We start from the raw sequence: 15,821 nt of genomic DNA, 5'->3' as shown, positions 1-15,821 counted from the left end.
TATGACAACAATGTCGAAGAGTCCGGAGATGACACACCCTTCCCTGATGAGGGTGGTGATGAGGAGGAAGAGAATGTTGGACCTTATTTGACGAGGGAGCATGCTCCACCCCCCGTTAAACCAAGAGTGTACGAGTCCCAAGTGTCGTTTCATTCAAGGGAGATTCCCTACCTTGATCATTTGCCAAGTATGCCGGATGTGGATGCCCTCACAAGGGATACTAACGAAATTCGGACATCAATGTGGGATGAGTCTAGACCAACGGTGCTAGCAAAGGGCATGTTTTTTCCTGATAAAACGCGCCTAAGCAGGGCGGCGAAAATATACAGCGTAAAAGAGTATCGTGAGATGACGGTATGAGAGTCAACTCCGGATGTATACAAGGTTGTTTGTCGTAGATGGTTTGTGGGTTATCATTGGATGGTGCATGCGAGCAAGAAGAAAACATGTATGTGGAAAATGGGTAAATACATTGGCGCCCACACTTGTAAAATGGACATATTCAGTGGGAATCACTTCAACTTGGATGTTGACTTGATTTCTCTTGTCCTGATTCCACACATTGAAGCGTCTATAAGGTACAAGATCAAAGAGTGCATTACATCCGTCCACCAGGAATATGGTTGTTCCATTACCAAAAGAAAGGCATTTTTCGGGCGCAAAAGTGCGTTTGAAATTGTTTATGGTAACTGGGATAAGTCATTTTCATCTCTACCCAAGTACATGGTTGTATTGCAATACTTTACCCCCGGGACCATTGTTGAATGGAAACTTGAGCGGAGTCCGGAAATACCAGAATATATATTCAAATACGTGTGATGGGCGTTTAAACCATCAATTGATGGTTTTCTGCATTGCCGGCCGGTAACATCCATAAACGACACTCATATCTATGGAAAGTATGATATTAAGTTGTTGATCGCCGTTGCAGTAGATGCTAATGGAAGTATATTTCCTTTAGCTTTTGCTATTTGTGCCAATGAAATCCAAGAGACGTGGACACTATTTTTGAACCACTTAAAAGAGCACGTTGTCAAACAGCGTTCACGTATTTGTCTAATATCTTATTGGCATGGTGGTATTATAAGTTCTGTAGAGAATTTGCCTGCATGGCAAGAACCGTATGCCTACCACCGTTACTGTGTGAGGAACCTGAAGGCCAATTGCCAGAAGACACATCCCGACAAGGATTTGCATGATTTAATGTGGATGACTACAACAAATCACCAAGAGCATAAATTCCGGAGGCACATGAAATCTATCAGGCAGGAAGACGAGGCAGCCTATCGTTGATTGATACGACATAAGCCTGAAAAATGGACTTTGCATGCAGATGGTGGCAGAAGATGGGGAATTCTAACTACAAATGTGTGTGAGTCTTTCAACGGGTTATTGAAGTCTGCACAGGGATTGCCTGTCACTGCCATGGTCCGAATGTCATTCAAGCAAATGGCAGAGAGGTTTGTTGAAAGGGCTACAACTGCAACGTCATTGATGGAAATGGGTGTTGAATTTATGCCACTACCAATGAAAAGATTTGAGAAATACAGGTAGCGAGCACATTGGCGTTCATTTTTACAGTATGATCACGATCGAAATAATTTTGAAGTTCGCGCCGCTATCCATCAAAATCGGGGGAATAGTGTACATACCATAAATGAATCTAGAAGGTTATGCTCTTATGGGAAATGGTCCATCTACCACATGTCGTGCTCACATGCCATCAAGTACTTTCAATATACAGGTTTAGGGCCAACCAACTACGTTGATAAACAATATAGTGTTATTGTATAATTAAACACCTATAGTGGGCAGTTGCAGCCAGTGGGTGTTGAGCATTATTGGCCGCCGGAACCATTTAAAATGGTGTGTAACAAGGAGTTTTTGCGTCAGTGATAGGTGCAAAAAAGAACGCGTATATGGAACTAAATGAATGTTGGTGATACCGTTTATGCGCGCAAATGTGGTATATGCTCGCAAACAGGACACGACCGTCAAAAATTTCCTTCAGTTGGTTTGGGTGGCGGTGGTAATCCAGCTCCTGGTGGAAGTTCATCTAATGTGCCCAACTATCAAGGATACACGTAGTGTTTTATTTCCGTAATGTGGTTGTAATAAGTGTATGTATTTGTTTATGTTGTAAAATGTATCAAATAAAATTATGTTTTCATTGTTGTTAAATCTTATTGATATTTAACTTTATCAGTGGAGTAAATTAATGAATTTCTCCCTCCCGTTCATGTTATCAAAAATAATATTGGATTAAAAAACCAAACTTATTAAGTTGACTTTCGAATTTCAATCTAAAATTATTAGAAAACTACACTGTCGGAGGAGGAAGATGTTTGATAATTATGTGAATACATATATATAAAACAATTAGTCCTAGTCCCGTATGTAATAAATATTACGTTATGTGTGTTGTCTTGTCGACCTGAAAAGTTGCTCGCCTGCGAAAGGTGTATTGTACCCGAAAGAATCTTTAACGCGCGAAACATAGCGCGGTTAAATACTACGTTATGTGTGTTGTCTTGTCTACCTGAAAAGCTGCCCACCTGCAAAAGCTTTATTGTACCGAAAAAAATATTTAACACGTGAAGCATAGCGCGGTTAAATACATTATATGTGTTGCCTTGTCTATAAATAACTAGCGCAATTTAGTTATTATATGCACTTAACCAAAACAAATAGCAAAACTTTCCATAAAAGCAGGGTTTTGTTTTTGCATTAACAAATGTTTGGACGCAATTATGTACCAATGTGCTATTGTGGCAAACGTTGTATGGTGAAGGATTGTTGGTCCGATGGTCATGTTGGGCGAAGATACTAGATGTGTGTAAACAAGTTTGGAGGCAATGACGGAAATTATTGCATTTTTAGGTATGGCTTGATTAACCCATTAAGCAGGAATGCTACAAACGATCTTTGCAGTATATTTGGGATATGAACTGTGAATACCAACGCCGTGAGTCTGAAATGAAACGAGAAATTGCGGCATTGCAGGAGAAACTAAAAGTGGCGAAAAAAGAAAAAAATAGGCTGGAAGAGAAATTAAAGTGGTTGGAGCAGAGAATACTAGGCGGTAATGACTAAACAATGACATGTATGTATTGAGTATAGTATTTTATCTTTATGTTTTTCGTGTCATGTATTTTCATTAGTTGTACTGAATTTAAATTATGTTAAGTTATTATGTTTGTGTTTGTGTTGTAGTATTAAAATAACGAAGAACCGAAAAAATAAAAATATAATGCGCATATAATGTAAATAATAAAAATTGTTGCTATTATTTACATAAAATACAAAAACAAAACTCAATGCATCCCACAACCTGTGTGCTTTAATGCAACCGCTGGCCTGAGGCGCATCCCATCCCGCCCGGCTACGCTATCAAGATCATCCTCATCACGTTGCCTCTTTATCGCAGGATGCGCTGCAGCATGATCGTCAGTAGTGCTAGCAGGCTCGGTAGAAGGGGCAGTCGGTCCAACAGTAACCTACAGAAGAATAAGTCAGCTCAGTATATGAAAATATATATTAATAATGTACGTGTTAAGTCAAAAAAATTTAAATTGTCTAACCATGGTCTCGTCGAGCTCCTGAATATAATCATCCGTCACCGTCAGGTCAGCATCGCACAGAGTGACCTCCGTGACGGGCGAGGATGAAGCCTTAGTAAGAAAAACATAAAGATATTTATGGCTAATTAATGAGATAAAAATAAATTTAAATTTAATAGTAATAAAAGCATACCTGCGCCTGTGAAAGATCCCCAGCACCCCTCGATGAGGAGCCACAACTCAGTCGGCGCACACTATCCACATCTCGGGTCGGCCGATCATCAGCAGCGGTCGATGGGCCTGGAAAGTACTGATCCCAATCCTCTCATGTAATGCTCGTACCCGTGATCAACAATGGATCTGACGGGGTCACCTGCGAAGTCCCTGGAGTGAGCTTAAGCTGAAGGTTGTATGACGGCATGCTGCTGTGATAGTAGTCTGGCTCAAGGAGGTCACCCGGCTGATCAGGTCCAACATCCTCAATAGGTGCCTCAATGCCCCCTTGCTGGGGACGACCTCCTCGTCGGCCCCCACGACCCCGTGGGACAGCCCTGCCTCATGGGACAACCCTACCTCGATGGTACTGCTCTGGCGCCACATAAGCAGGGTCGTGTCCTAAGCGCTCATCCTCTCGGGCTCGCCGCAGTGTTCGGGCAGCCAACTCTGTAACCTGCCGACCATACTCGTGCAAAGTGGCCGCTCCCTCGCCGGCATGCTGTTGCATCTGAAGTCCCAACTGGTGGAACAAATGTAGGCCAATAGCCTGCACAACATGTAAAATATAAATTACGGAACGCTAGGTTATAGTTATAAGTAAGAATACCAAATAACATACCAGTGCCTCGTGCCTCCCGGTGTATGGAACATACCGACCGCCAGCGCGATGAATGGGATTCCCGACAAAAAGTCGGGTAACGCCGTGGTACCAGCCCATATAATCATGTTTAGTATCCATCCGGCGCGGTGAGGGGGGGAGGAATCAGGTCAAGTCGTCGGTCCCAAGTATCGATCTGCGCCTCTAGCCATGCCACATATGCCTGGTCCACCCTGGAACGATCATCTAGCTAGAAATGTGTGGTCTGCTAGTGAAGTACCCGCTCGGTGGCATGATGCTCCACAATATCAAGGCACATCAACGGGACGGAAGAGCTCCAAATAAGTCGGCCGGCCGAGCAATAATCGGGCAAGCCAGCTATCAGCGCATCGCTGTATGACGTCCAGATGAACTATTAAGTAAACAACAAAAAACGTGAGTATATGCAACACATGTGAAGCCAGGCTAAGTACACTTAGGTATACATTTACCTGTGCGCCCTCCAGCAAATCTAACAAATCCCTGCACAAGGGGAGATTATGTCGAGCCTCGTACTCTCGTCCATATCCCCGCCGGAGAACCCACCTCCTAGCTAGAGGGAGAAACGGAGGTGGTACACCCGGAGCTAATGGTGGTAGAGGTGGCTACAACTGCATGAACCGCTCCCAGGCCCAAACCTAACATACAAAGTGGACGTAAAATTTAAGATATATTTTTACGGGTATGTTATAATGAATAGAGTATTCGAATATGTTTTCACGTGTAGCAGCGGCAAAAATCCAGCAACGTCACGCTGGTGCCCATGGTCGCCCGGCACATCTGCCTATACAAGTAGGCAAGAACAGCAGCACCCCAGCTGTATTGGGGTAAATCATCTAGCCGCTCAAGATGATGAAGAAATCTCAAGCTGACTAGGTTCCCCGAAGTGTTCGGGAACAAGACCCCTCCAAACATACGGAGCAGCAACAACCTCATGTACCGGTGAATATGCAGCTCTGGTGTATCGCCTCTGATGTCAGGGTGCAATACCTCCAAATGGTCTCGGATAGTCGTCAGCTGCAGACAACTGGCCCTAGCCAGTGCAGTCTCCTCCTTTGGCCGGAAACCAGTGAGCTGCTGCAGCATGTCTAGGTACTGCCCACCTATCAGCTCTCTCATGGCCTGCGGCAGAGCAACGAGTGTCCATCAATGGGCAGCTCATATATAACCTCCACGTCCTGCAGTATGATGGTGGCCTCGCCAATGGGCAAGTGGAATATGTGCGTCTTCGGTCGCCACCACTCTATTAGGGCCGTGATCAAAGACCAATCGAGTTGCAGCCGCCCGATCTCCAAAATCCTATAGAAGCATGTATCCTGCAGGTATCTGACTACATGAGGATGGAGAAATTTGCCCTTCAGAAAGTCCCACATGTCATCTACTCTCCTGACGCGGAGAGTCTGGGCCAGTAACTCTCCCTCCCATATGTGGGAGGACCTATGATCGCCCTGTAACGACAGTACCTCATCGCTGGAAGGTCCGGGATGCATAGGCGGAACCTCCATGTCGTCTACTGTAAATTAAACAACATTAATTACATTTTAGTTTTATAATTTTATATGTTTGTTTGTAAGTTAAATAATTAATTTTTATAATTATACAAGATTTAATTATTAAATATTCACATATGGGTTCCACGCTCGATATTTGAGGCCCAGTAGCACCAAGATATCCTGAATTCTTGTATGTATTAGTTTTATTATTTTACATGTTAGTTTTATTATTTTATATATTTGTTTGTAAATAAAATACTTAATTTTTATAATTATACAATATTTAATTATTAAGTATTCACATATGGGTTCCATGCTCGATATTTGAGGCCCAGTAGCACCAAGATATCCTGAATTCTTATATGTGTTAGTTTTATTATTTTACATGTTTGTTTTATTATTTATATGTTTGTTTGCAAATAAAATACTTAATTTTTATAATTATACTATATTTAATATTAAGTATTCACATATGGGTTCCAGGCTCGATATTTGAGGCCCAATAGTATCAAGATATCCTGAATTTTTGTATGTGTTAGTTTTATTAATTTATATATAGTTTTATTATTTTGCATGTTTTATTTTATACGTTTGTTTGTTACTCACTTATTTTTGACTATAATAAAATTAAATAATTAATTTTTATAATTATACAAGATTTAATTATTAAATATTCACAAATAGGTTCCAGGCTCGATATTTGAGGCCCAGTAGCACCAAGATATCTGGAAAATATTGTTATTTTCTCTTGTTATTTTCTTACGATCGTTGACTAGAATTGGACAGAGTTTGTGTTTGATCTATCAGCTATTTTGACGTATTTTTGGGTATAATAGATACTTAAATGATTAATTTCAATAACTACAGGGATACTACGCTAAAATGCACTACATTTTACTACGCTAAAATAACACTATATTACTAGTCTTTAATCAAATAAATAATTTAAACCAGATAAAAATAACAAATACATTTAATCACAAAACATTTACGAAAATACATATACAACAGTAAAAAGTAACTTATTAACATTTTTTTTAACAAATAATAATAATTTCTCAATTTTTATATATTTTTTTAGCACACTAATATCTTAGTCCGGATAAAAATAACATACCAGTTTAATCGCAAAAAAAAATACAAAACAACATAGAACACATTTAAAACAACTAATATGCATTTTTTATACGAGTTTCGACAAAAACTAAATCGGAATACCTCGATTTATGTTTTTTGGAAAGTTGAAGATTTGAATCTGAAACGAGCAACCCACAATGAGAGAAGGCTTAGTTAGGATGTTGGACCAATAATCTTTACTTTTTGTGGGACGGGTGGGGGTCCACTCGAGTGTTTTTCCGTCGTTAATGGGGGGACCGCTGGTTTGATTTAAAAATGTGTGTGGGAGGGGGAGGGGAGGGAGGGGGGTTGTTTTGCTTCTGTAACGGGGGAAAGGGAAGGGACGGATATTTGAAGGGGTATAGCGTCGTTTATTAAGGCGATAGACATATAGCGCCTTAATAAACGACGCTATACCTAGACGTCTAATCAACTTCATATATAACGCCTTTTAAAAGGGCGCTATATATAGTTTGGTCATAATATTTTTTTTCCACTCATTTCGGTCATTTGAGTCTAAAAAGACCACATTTAGGTTCCGGACGGTGACTCCATGTGTCCTGAAGTTCTTTTTTTTCATTAGTTATTGGTATTGGGATCCATACGCGGATTCAGGATTTAAATTTTACGGGTTCAACCTTTAAGATTTTTAGCAATTAATCTAGTATATTTTTAAAGTTGTGAGTTCACATCTACTATTTGTTACAATTGTAATAAATTTTACACATAAATTTATATTCTGCGACTAAAGTACCGAAGGCTAGATGGGATGTCTAGTTAAGAATAAAGAAATCTTATTCATTTCAGCATAACGTTAATAGTCGAAAAGTTACTTTCAGCGTGACCTAGAGCATTGAATACAGGTTGTCGGGAACCCAGTAACTCTTGCGTAGATTCTGCATTTATATTAAGAAATTACTAAACATTTGTAAATATCTAACAGTGAACCCGGTTATTATTGCATATTACATTGAAATTACGGTAGAAACTCATAAGCCTCAGATCCATCCGCCTCAGCTTTCAGCGTGAACCAAATGCTATTGTTTTCAACTTCCACTCAACTTATTTCCCAATGTGTACTAAAGGCTTGTGAAATTCATTATTTGCATATACTACTTCGATTATGAGTATTTACAATTATTGTACTTCAATATTTGAACTTGAAGTTACTTCTGAATATCTCGGATGAAATATTACTTGTTTTCACTCACTCACAAATTGCTAGTCCTTTTGTTTCGAAAACAAGATGATTTTGTTTTTCGAAATTGTGTTTATTTGATAGTTTTTTTTTAAAAAAAAAAAAAAAAAAAAAAAAGATTAACTGCTGCCGCTGATGATGTTAATTTCAGAATTTCCGTAGATCATATTTAACTAGAAAAAGTTAATCAATAATTAGACAAAAAATTAAGGATAAACTCAATATTGGCCTCTCGAAGCTTTCCAGCAAGAACCAACATGTCACATTCTCTTCTGAATGCAAATTGCAAAGCAACTTACATCCTTTTCTGCCACTTCTAGTTTATTTTTATTTTTAATCATTTAATGTAAATGAGCCTACTCCAGAGAGGTGCACACATAAATTAATTAGCGCACAATTGGCAGAGATAGGCAAGGCAATTGATAAAGGCATTACTTCCTATATGGAAATTACCATGTTGCTAAATTCTAACAAATGTATCAGAGGCAATTCCTCTGTGAAATCACGGTTTACAAAATCTAGTCTTATGATTCGGACATTTCAATAACACAAGAATAAGAAGTATTCGATCAAAATGGTGGATGTCTATGACGTTAACGTCTCTTGGAAAACCAAGGTAGTAAAGTTTTGAAACAGGAGAAAAATGGGATGGAACTTCCAGACAGCCATCACCATCTCCTAATCCACGTCACTTCATTCAGCTAGACCTCACCTCGTTACTTTGAAACTCTGCACAACAGAAGACAGCAAAACTGAGATCAGAAAGTTGCCATAACACTAGTTTTGAACACTTGCCCCTTGAATATGGTCAAGACGAGCAACAAAATGAATATGCTAATGATATTGTTCCGACTTCTGAATGTCCAATTTTCAAATAATCCTTTAAGCTTGCTAACAGAATATCTACACTAGACTAAAATGTTTGAGTGGATTTGACTATGTGGAACAGTGTTGATGTGAATTGTACGCTTTATCATTCATTTTTTCATTAGAAATAGTATGTTTTGCACTGGAAGAAATGCAACCCCAATAGTCTAGGAGATACGATATATTCAATTGGAGCCATATGATTAGACAATCAATCATCCCTCTTGGAAAAGGGGTAAAGCCTGACTCCAACTCAGCCCATAATTCAGATTTCTCTTTTCTTGTATCAAGAAGCCTCACTAATTCAGTAAGCAAAGCAATCAAGTGGAAAGGCAAAAGGTGAAAAAGATAGAGATGAAGGTACTTCTTGTTTGAGGATGGAGAAAACTGAGATAAGAGGCAAGAGCACCATAATTTCAGCTCTGGTTTAACTCCATCAACAAACACAAAAAACATTTCTGGCTTAGTACAGGTTAAGGTGGGTTTAAGCATTGAAAGAATGATACAAGGGGATCATTGTAACCCGAACCGCAACTTCAAGATGGTCTAAGTAGAATTACTTTTCTCAAAAATCATGAAAAACTTTGAGAATCTATTCTTCAATCACAATAACTACTTTGACAATCTTCATTTTGATAAATAGAGCAACTTAAACAAACTAACAGTAGTTGACCTTTCTAGAATCAGGAAAATATATTCCCCTTTGTAATTCTTTTGATAAGTAAATGATTGTACCCTGAGCTCAAGTGACAAAGTCTAGCTAATACGATGAGACATTTTATCCAACACATAACATTTGGGCAATTCAAGAATACATACCTTCACCCTTTTCATAAGGTCTTTGGCTTTCTGATCATTCTTAAAATGATCACGCACTGGCTGCATCACATTGAAAACTAAGTCAGGAGGACAACTAAAAAAGGTGGAATCACAAATATATTGAACTATAAAAAAATAAAAACAATTTGTGATGTCCTGATCTTGAGTGACAGTAGTCTATTCGATATTAACTATACAACCTGAAGTGCATCAGATACTAGCCATCAAGTGTGCAATAACTTAATTTACTATTTGTTGATATTAAATTGCATATATGATTGATTACACTGAGTCTTTAAAATAAGAACCTTGAAATGTAAAAGATACTCTAAAGAGATGAGAATACGCTACAAACAAAGAAGTTATTCTATAGGGTGTTGGGGCTAATTAGTTGTATATATCAAAGAACTACAGGTAATAAGACCAACAATCAAAAGACTACTTCTCACATTAAAGCTACTAAAGTAATAGTAGAATATCAAAATGCAGAGTCAATGCAAAACAAAATGGCAAATTTGCAAATGCATCAATGTAATACTAAAAACAAGGACTACATAAGAGATTAGCACAAACACCAATTACCAGCAGCTTAGTAAGATGTTGTCATCTACCTGTAATATCTTATTGATTGCTTTTGACAATGCAGGTTTCAGATCTGCAGGATGCAAGTTCCCACTTTCATAGTCAGCCGCTAATTCTTCAAAATTCTTATAGGTCCTAGTGTGGAAAAAGAACAAACCAAAAGATGAGCTAAAAAATTGTGCTGTGTTAACAAACCAGCTGAATGGATATGAGAAATGCATGAAATGACTCACTTGTCCGCACCATTCTCAGCACTTCGCTCAATTTTGAACTCATTAAACCAAGGGAGGACGATATACTTGATGTACTCCAGACATGGATTCTTTTCTACGACCTTTGGTGGACAAAAAGCCTTCTTTATCTTGAGATTTACATCTGCCTTTGATGTTCAAGCATGGCACAGGAAAAAAAAAATACTGTCACTACACTAGAACCTCATAGGCAAGAAAACCACCTGTTAAGAAATCTACTATGAACACTGACCATCAACCTAAAAACAAATGTAGCACTATGTTACAGGTGATTAATATATATAGCTATATACCTCTTCATCCTCCATGTAGATGGAAGAAGAGGGGTCACTCTTGGACATCTTCTCTTGACCTTCCTGCAAACCAGGGAGCATATCTGCACGCCAAAATCATAAGGGAACAAACATATCAAACAAAAGAGTTAGCTGAGTAACAAGAGAATTTGAATTCTAGAATACAAAAAAGATTATCGTACGATGGGACAATATGATAGGCTTGTTTTTCCTCCTGATGTCATCACAGTACTCTCTTGCAAGTACATTAACCTTTCGCTGGTCCATACCTAGTTGACATATGTCAGCCTAATAACAAGAAAATTCTTATTTAGCTGGTAGAATCATAATTTAAACAAATAATTACCACTCCCGGCACAGACCATGGAAGATTGAAGACAAGCACACATAAAAATACAGGCTACAAATGAAACAAAATGTATGCAGCTCTCATATCTGTCCATATCAAGAAGCATATGCCACTGAAACTAGAAACTCAAGGCAATCCAGCTATATGCCTAGTAGCAACTGAAATGCGTGTTTTACTCATTTGGTAAACTAGACAAGCAAGAACTAGGTTGTCAAGTGACATTGCAATGTTGACCCAGACAAGCAAGAAGTAAATTGTTCAGTGACATTATAGGGGTAACTTGCATGCCTAAAACAAGAATAACTGTGAAGGTACCAACAACAACAAACCCAGTGTAATCCCACAATTGGGGTTCGGGGAGGGTAGTGTGTACGCAGACCTTACCTCTATCTTGTGAAGGTAGAGAGGTTGTTTCCAATAGACCCTCGGCTCAAGGAACAGTGACAAGGAAGCAACCAACCATAACAATAACAAAAAAAGAAGAAAAAAGAAAACAAGGACTCACGTATACTAACAAATATCTAGAGATAAGAAAATATTACTAATACTATCAGTAAGAAAGAAACAACATATAATAAAAAGGTCTAGGAACAGAAAATAAGAATATTATTAATAGTTTAATACTATTGGTAACACTAAGAGACACCCTCGGCTCCCTATCAACCTTCAACCCTAATTCTCGACCTCCACACTTTCCTATCTAGGGTCATGTCCTCGGTGAGCTGAAGCAACGTCATTACCTGCCTAATCACCTCTCCCTAGTACTTCTTACAACGCCATGTGAAGGTGCCTCTATTATTCCTAATAAAGTCTCACAAAAGATGCTTATATTTAAGTTATCCAGCTAACTGAACAACAAATTATTTACAAATAGTTAGTTATAAAACAGCTTACCTTAAGGAAGAATATGTCAGCACATTGCATGCATGGGTAAAAAATCTGGGCCGCTGTCAACTCATCTTGCTCAGACCGACCCATAATTTGGCAGCACCTTATAATGAAGAAAAAAAACATGTAAGCAATAACTGACTGTCCTTTTCAGGAGAAGCAAGAGAGTTTTACTTGCTTTATCCTTTACCTTAAAATCCGGGGAAGCTTGTTCCTTCGAGCTACGTCCATAACAAGTGGCCAGTACTCATGAGCTCTAGAGTTAATCTCTTTTGAAGACCATAGAAATTCCACATGACCCCCTTCAAGATTCATTCCCACAGCCTTCCATATCTCAATCAAATACTGACCAACAACCTCAATTTTCTTCAGATCACCACCCATCTTGTTATTTAGCTGCGCAAACCAATCTGCAATCCAGATCTTCACCTTGCAGCCAGCCGAAGTCAGTTTGTTGACGTTTAGTGCCTTCAAAACTCCCTGTTTAGCAAAGAAATTGTAAAAGAGAACGAACCAGTCATGAGATGCTAAAAAGAACATATAACTGCACAGAAGCCCCCCCACTATATCTGACCTGTACAAATGTAAGATGAAAGAATGGCATAAAATATAAATTTTCCTGACAAGTTATTCAACAATGTTTCACTTAGGTAATTTAATTCAAGTCTATTTCAGCAAATAATAAATAATTTATGAAAGCAATTGGGGGTTATCTAAAACTAGAGGTTCTCCTGATCTCACACATATACCTGCAAGGACATACAAATGGGGAAATTATTCCCCTTCTTTTCACTTTTTCTTAACCAGAAAAAGATCCAACTCCGTTGTTTTCCCTAATGGTCTACATTACAACTGGTCAGCATCCAGATATAATTATTTTGAACATACCTGGAATCTAGTCATGGATATGCCTAAATTTGATTTATTTAAGTCTCAAAGGTGAACATACCCCTTTAACGCATATACTTTTATTTCCAAAGTATTAGCTTATATCAGAAACTTTCATGCAGAATGATGCATCTCTCGACATTATTCCATGGTAAAACAAAGAGAAATGGTTCCCAAACAATTGTCAAATATTTACCAGATTTTCCTCTGTATACCTTTCCATTATTATATTTTCTTCCATATGCAGGCCAAAGTTTATTGCCAAAACAGTTAGTTAATAAATTTGATCGTCCAGTTATCAGAATTTTGGTTATTCTTTTGGTAATGGCATCATAGAATTTCAAGAACAAACCCTCTATATATTGTACCTTCCCTTTCCTCAAGCCCCCATTTTTCCTCATTTGTCAATCACAGATCCCAGACGTGCGAGACTTTGGTGTCCAGAAAAGTTTAAAGCTACTACTGTCCACTTTCCACCGTCTCTTATTGACTAGTGCTTTCAGCTAATAATGGGCTGGAAGCAACCAATTTAAGTCAACCCATGGTTTTTTATTTGGGATGGGGTGGGGTGGGGTGGGGTGGGGGGGTGCTGTTGGCGGTTATTTTTTATTTACAAGTGTACAAAGATGCATCTGAACAAAGTACATTACCAATCACGACAAAATGGAAAAACAATCATGTTCAATTAGAATTCAAAGGCAAATAAGCACATCCATTGTGCAAACCAGACACTTGGCAAGTGGCAAATTTTTATCATGTTCGTTCCTGTAAGTTAGAATGTGGGTGGAATTCAGGTTTATGTACCTGAGCAATGTGCATTCGACCAGAAGGCTCAAAACCATCATAGCAAACCGGTTGTGGCTTCTTTGCCAAAAGATTCATCAACTCATCCTCCTGTATGCATTCCTCGCCAATACTCCTAACAATCTTGAACTTCTCCTCCAAGCTCATCCTAAAATCAGAATATGCAACAAATTTAATCTTACATTCGAACAAAACAAAAAAAAAAAAAAAAAAAAATGCTTTCATAAATGAAAAAAAAAAAAAAATTCAGAGATCTCGCTATATTAATCAACTAATCCCCTATCCCAAACTAATTGAGTAAATTGGGGCAGCTATATGAATCTTCCATGTCTGTTTATTCGGTGTCATTCATTCCAATACTCAATAATTCGTCATGAGTTACCATCTCAAAAAATAAATACATGTTTTAACAGATTTAACATGCTCATCGGAAATTAAATTAGACAAAAGTACTCCAAATAGAAACTACATCATCCCTGAGAGCATGTTGAGAGAGAGACTTACTGCGAAGTTGAAATGGAAGGGTTGGATGAGGAAGCTGCCAATGAGAGTGCATCAATGGCTTCTGAAGTCTCTTGATTATCCATATTCCTGCGCCAACGATATATAATTAGGCTTTTATCTGATCTTTATTTAGCTGGTGATAAGTATAAAGAGAGAGAGAGACTTACTGAGATGTGGAAATAGGAGTGTCAGCTGAAGAAGGCGGTGAGGAGAGTGCATTAATGGCTTCTGAAGCTTCTTTGTTATCCATCTTTCAAAACTGAGATTTTTCTGCGGAGAGGAAGAATTAGGGTTTAGGAGTGGCACAACTGTTCTGAAGAAGAAGAAGATGGATAGAACAAATAGCATTTTGCCACGTTCATGCGCAGCAACGATGGCGGATCGGTCAACAACTAAAATTTGTCTAATTATATTTTTTCATTTTTTTGTCTAAAAGTATTTTATTTTACCAATTTTAACTCTACCTTATGATACAATCTTTTGAGTTGAATATTAATTTTGTCTAATTTATATATATATTTATATATCTTAGAGAAATGTCGTTCGCCTTTTTTTATACTTTAAAAATAGAGTTCACAACGCAGGAAGGGACTTATCGAAATATCATTAATTATCTAATATTTAAGAATAATTATTTAATTATTTTTCTAATATTTAGGACTTTGATTTCAACGAAATTTTTTGTTAATAATTTTTTCCTTATTTGAACTAGATAGAAAATCTTAATATTTAGGAATTCAAAATCAATGTATTTCTACTTATAAATATGGTACTATATTTTGCATCCGATAAAATTTAAATATGCACAAACTAGACATGTACTTTCAAAGTCGTATTTTTTATATTGAAAGTTTTTATTAAACTAAGACAAAAAAATAGGTAATTAATTTGTCAATTTCTAATCCAAACAAGGATATAATAGATAACAAAATTATCCATTTGTTTGATATTAGACGTCTAATTATTTTTATCACTACATAAGACTTTTTCTCGAGAATGAGTAAAAAGTATAGTTATTATTTGTTGTAGGTTTAAATTACTCCTTGTCATAGAATTATTAGCAATTAATTCTATCTTAATAAAAATGAAAAAGAAAAATACTTTTTTGTGAAAAAAAATATGTTTGATTTTTCGGAGTATATAATGGTATGTCCATTACCCTTTAATCTAATACCCCTTTTATAAATCTTGTGTACTAAAATGTTAAATACTCATTTTATTAAATACTCTACTATAATTTGATATAATATTACTAATATACATAATTATGATACTCGATAGCTCAACATCAAATTAAAGAAATACTTTCAAAATGACACATAAGAATTGAATTTCAAATCATACTATTTTATAAGT

General features: G+C 37.4%; 1 protein-coding gene across 2 annotated transcripts; it reads right to left on the bottom strand.

Annotated features, from left to right (window-relative positions):
• Positions 1–8,639: 8,639 nt before the first annotated feature.
• On the bottom strand, positions 8,640–14,795 carry LOC104099669 (tyrosine--tRNA ligase 1, cytoplasmic-like). Of its 2 annotated transcripts, XM_009606725.4 has the most exons (11): positions 14,633–14,793; positions 14,466–14,552; positions 13,962–14,109; positions 12,460–12,749; positions 12,276–12,372; positions 11,215–11,320; positions 11,033–11,115; positions 10,722–10,867; positions 10,518–10,623; positions 9,907–9,966; positions 8,640–8,949 (listed from the first exon to the last, which is right to left on the bottom strand). In XM_009606725.4, exons 1-11 carry the CDS (start codon positions 14,713–14,715, stop codon positions 8,929–8,931), a joined length of 1,227 nt encoding a protein of 408 aa, XP_009605020.1. In that variant the 5' UTR covers positions 14,716–14,793; the 3' UTR covers positions 8,640–8,928. The 2 variants fall into 2 exon arrangements, with proteins under 2 accessions (XP_009605020.1, XP_070041600.1); XM_070185499.1 differs by lacking the exon at positions 14,466–14,552 and having other exon boundaries at positions 14,633–14,795.
• Positions 14,796–15,821: the final 1,026 nt, after the last annotated feature.

This window comes from Nicotiana tomentosiformis, chromosome 1 (genome assembly GCF_000390325.3).
Source record: "Nicotiana tomentosiformis chromosome 1, ASM39032v3, whole genome shotgun sequence".
Lineage (NCBI taxonomy): Eukaryota > Viridiplantae > Streptophyta > Magnoliopsida > Solanales > Solanaceae > Nicotiana > Nicotiana tomentosiformis.
This window is presented reverse-complemented; position numbering and strand designations above follow the sequence as displayed.

Coding starts and splice junctions, on each gene's coding strand:
- LOC104099669 (XM_009606725.4), bottom strand. CDS start 14,715: ATGGATAACAAAGAAGCTTCAGAAGCCATTAATGCACTCTCCTCACCG. Junction 14,110..14,465: donor CCTTCCATTTCAACTTCGCA/GTAAGTCTCTCT, acceptor TTCTGATTTTAG/GATGAGCTTGGAGGAGAAGT. Junction 9,967..10,517: donor CAATCAATAAGATATTACAG/GTAGATGACAAC, acceptor AATGTGATGCAG/CCAGTGCGTGATCATTTTAA.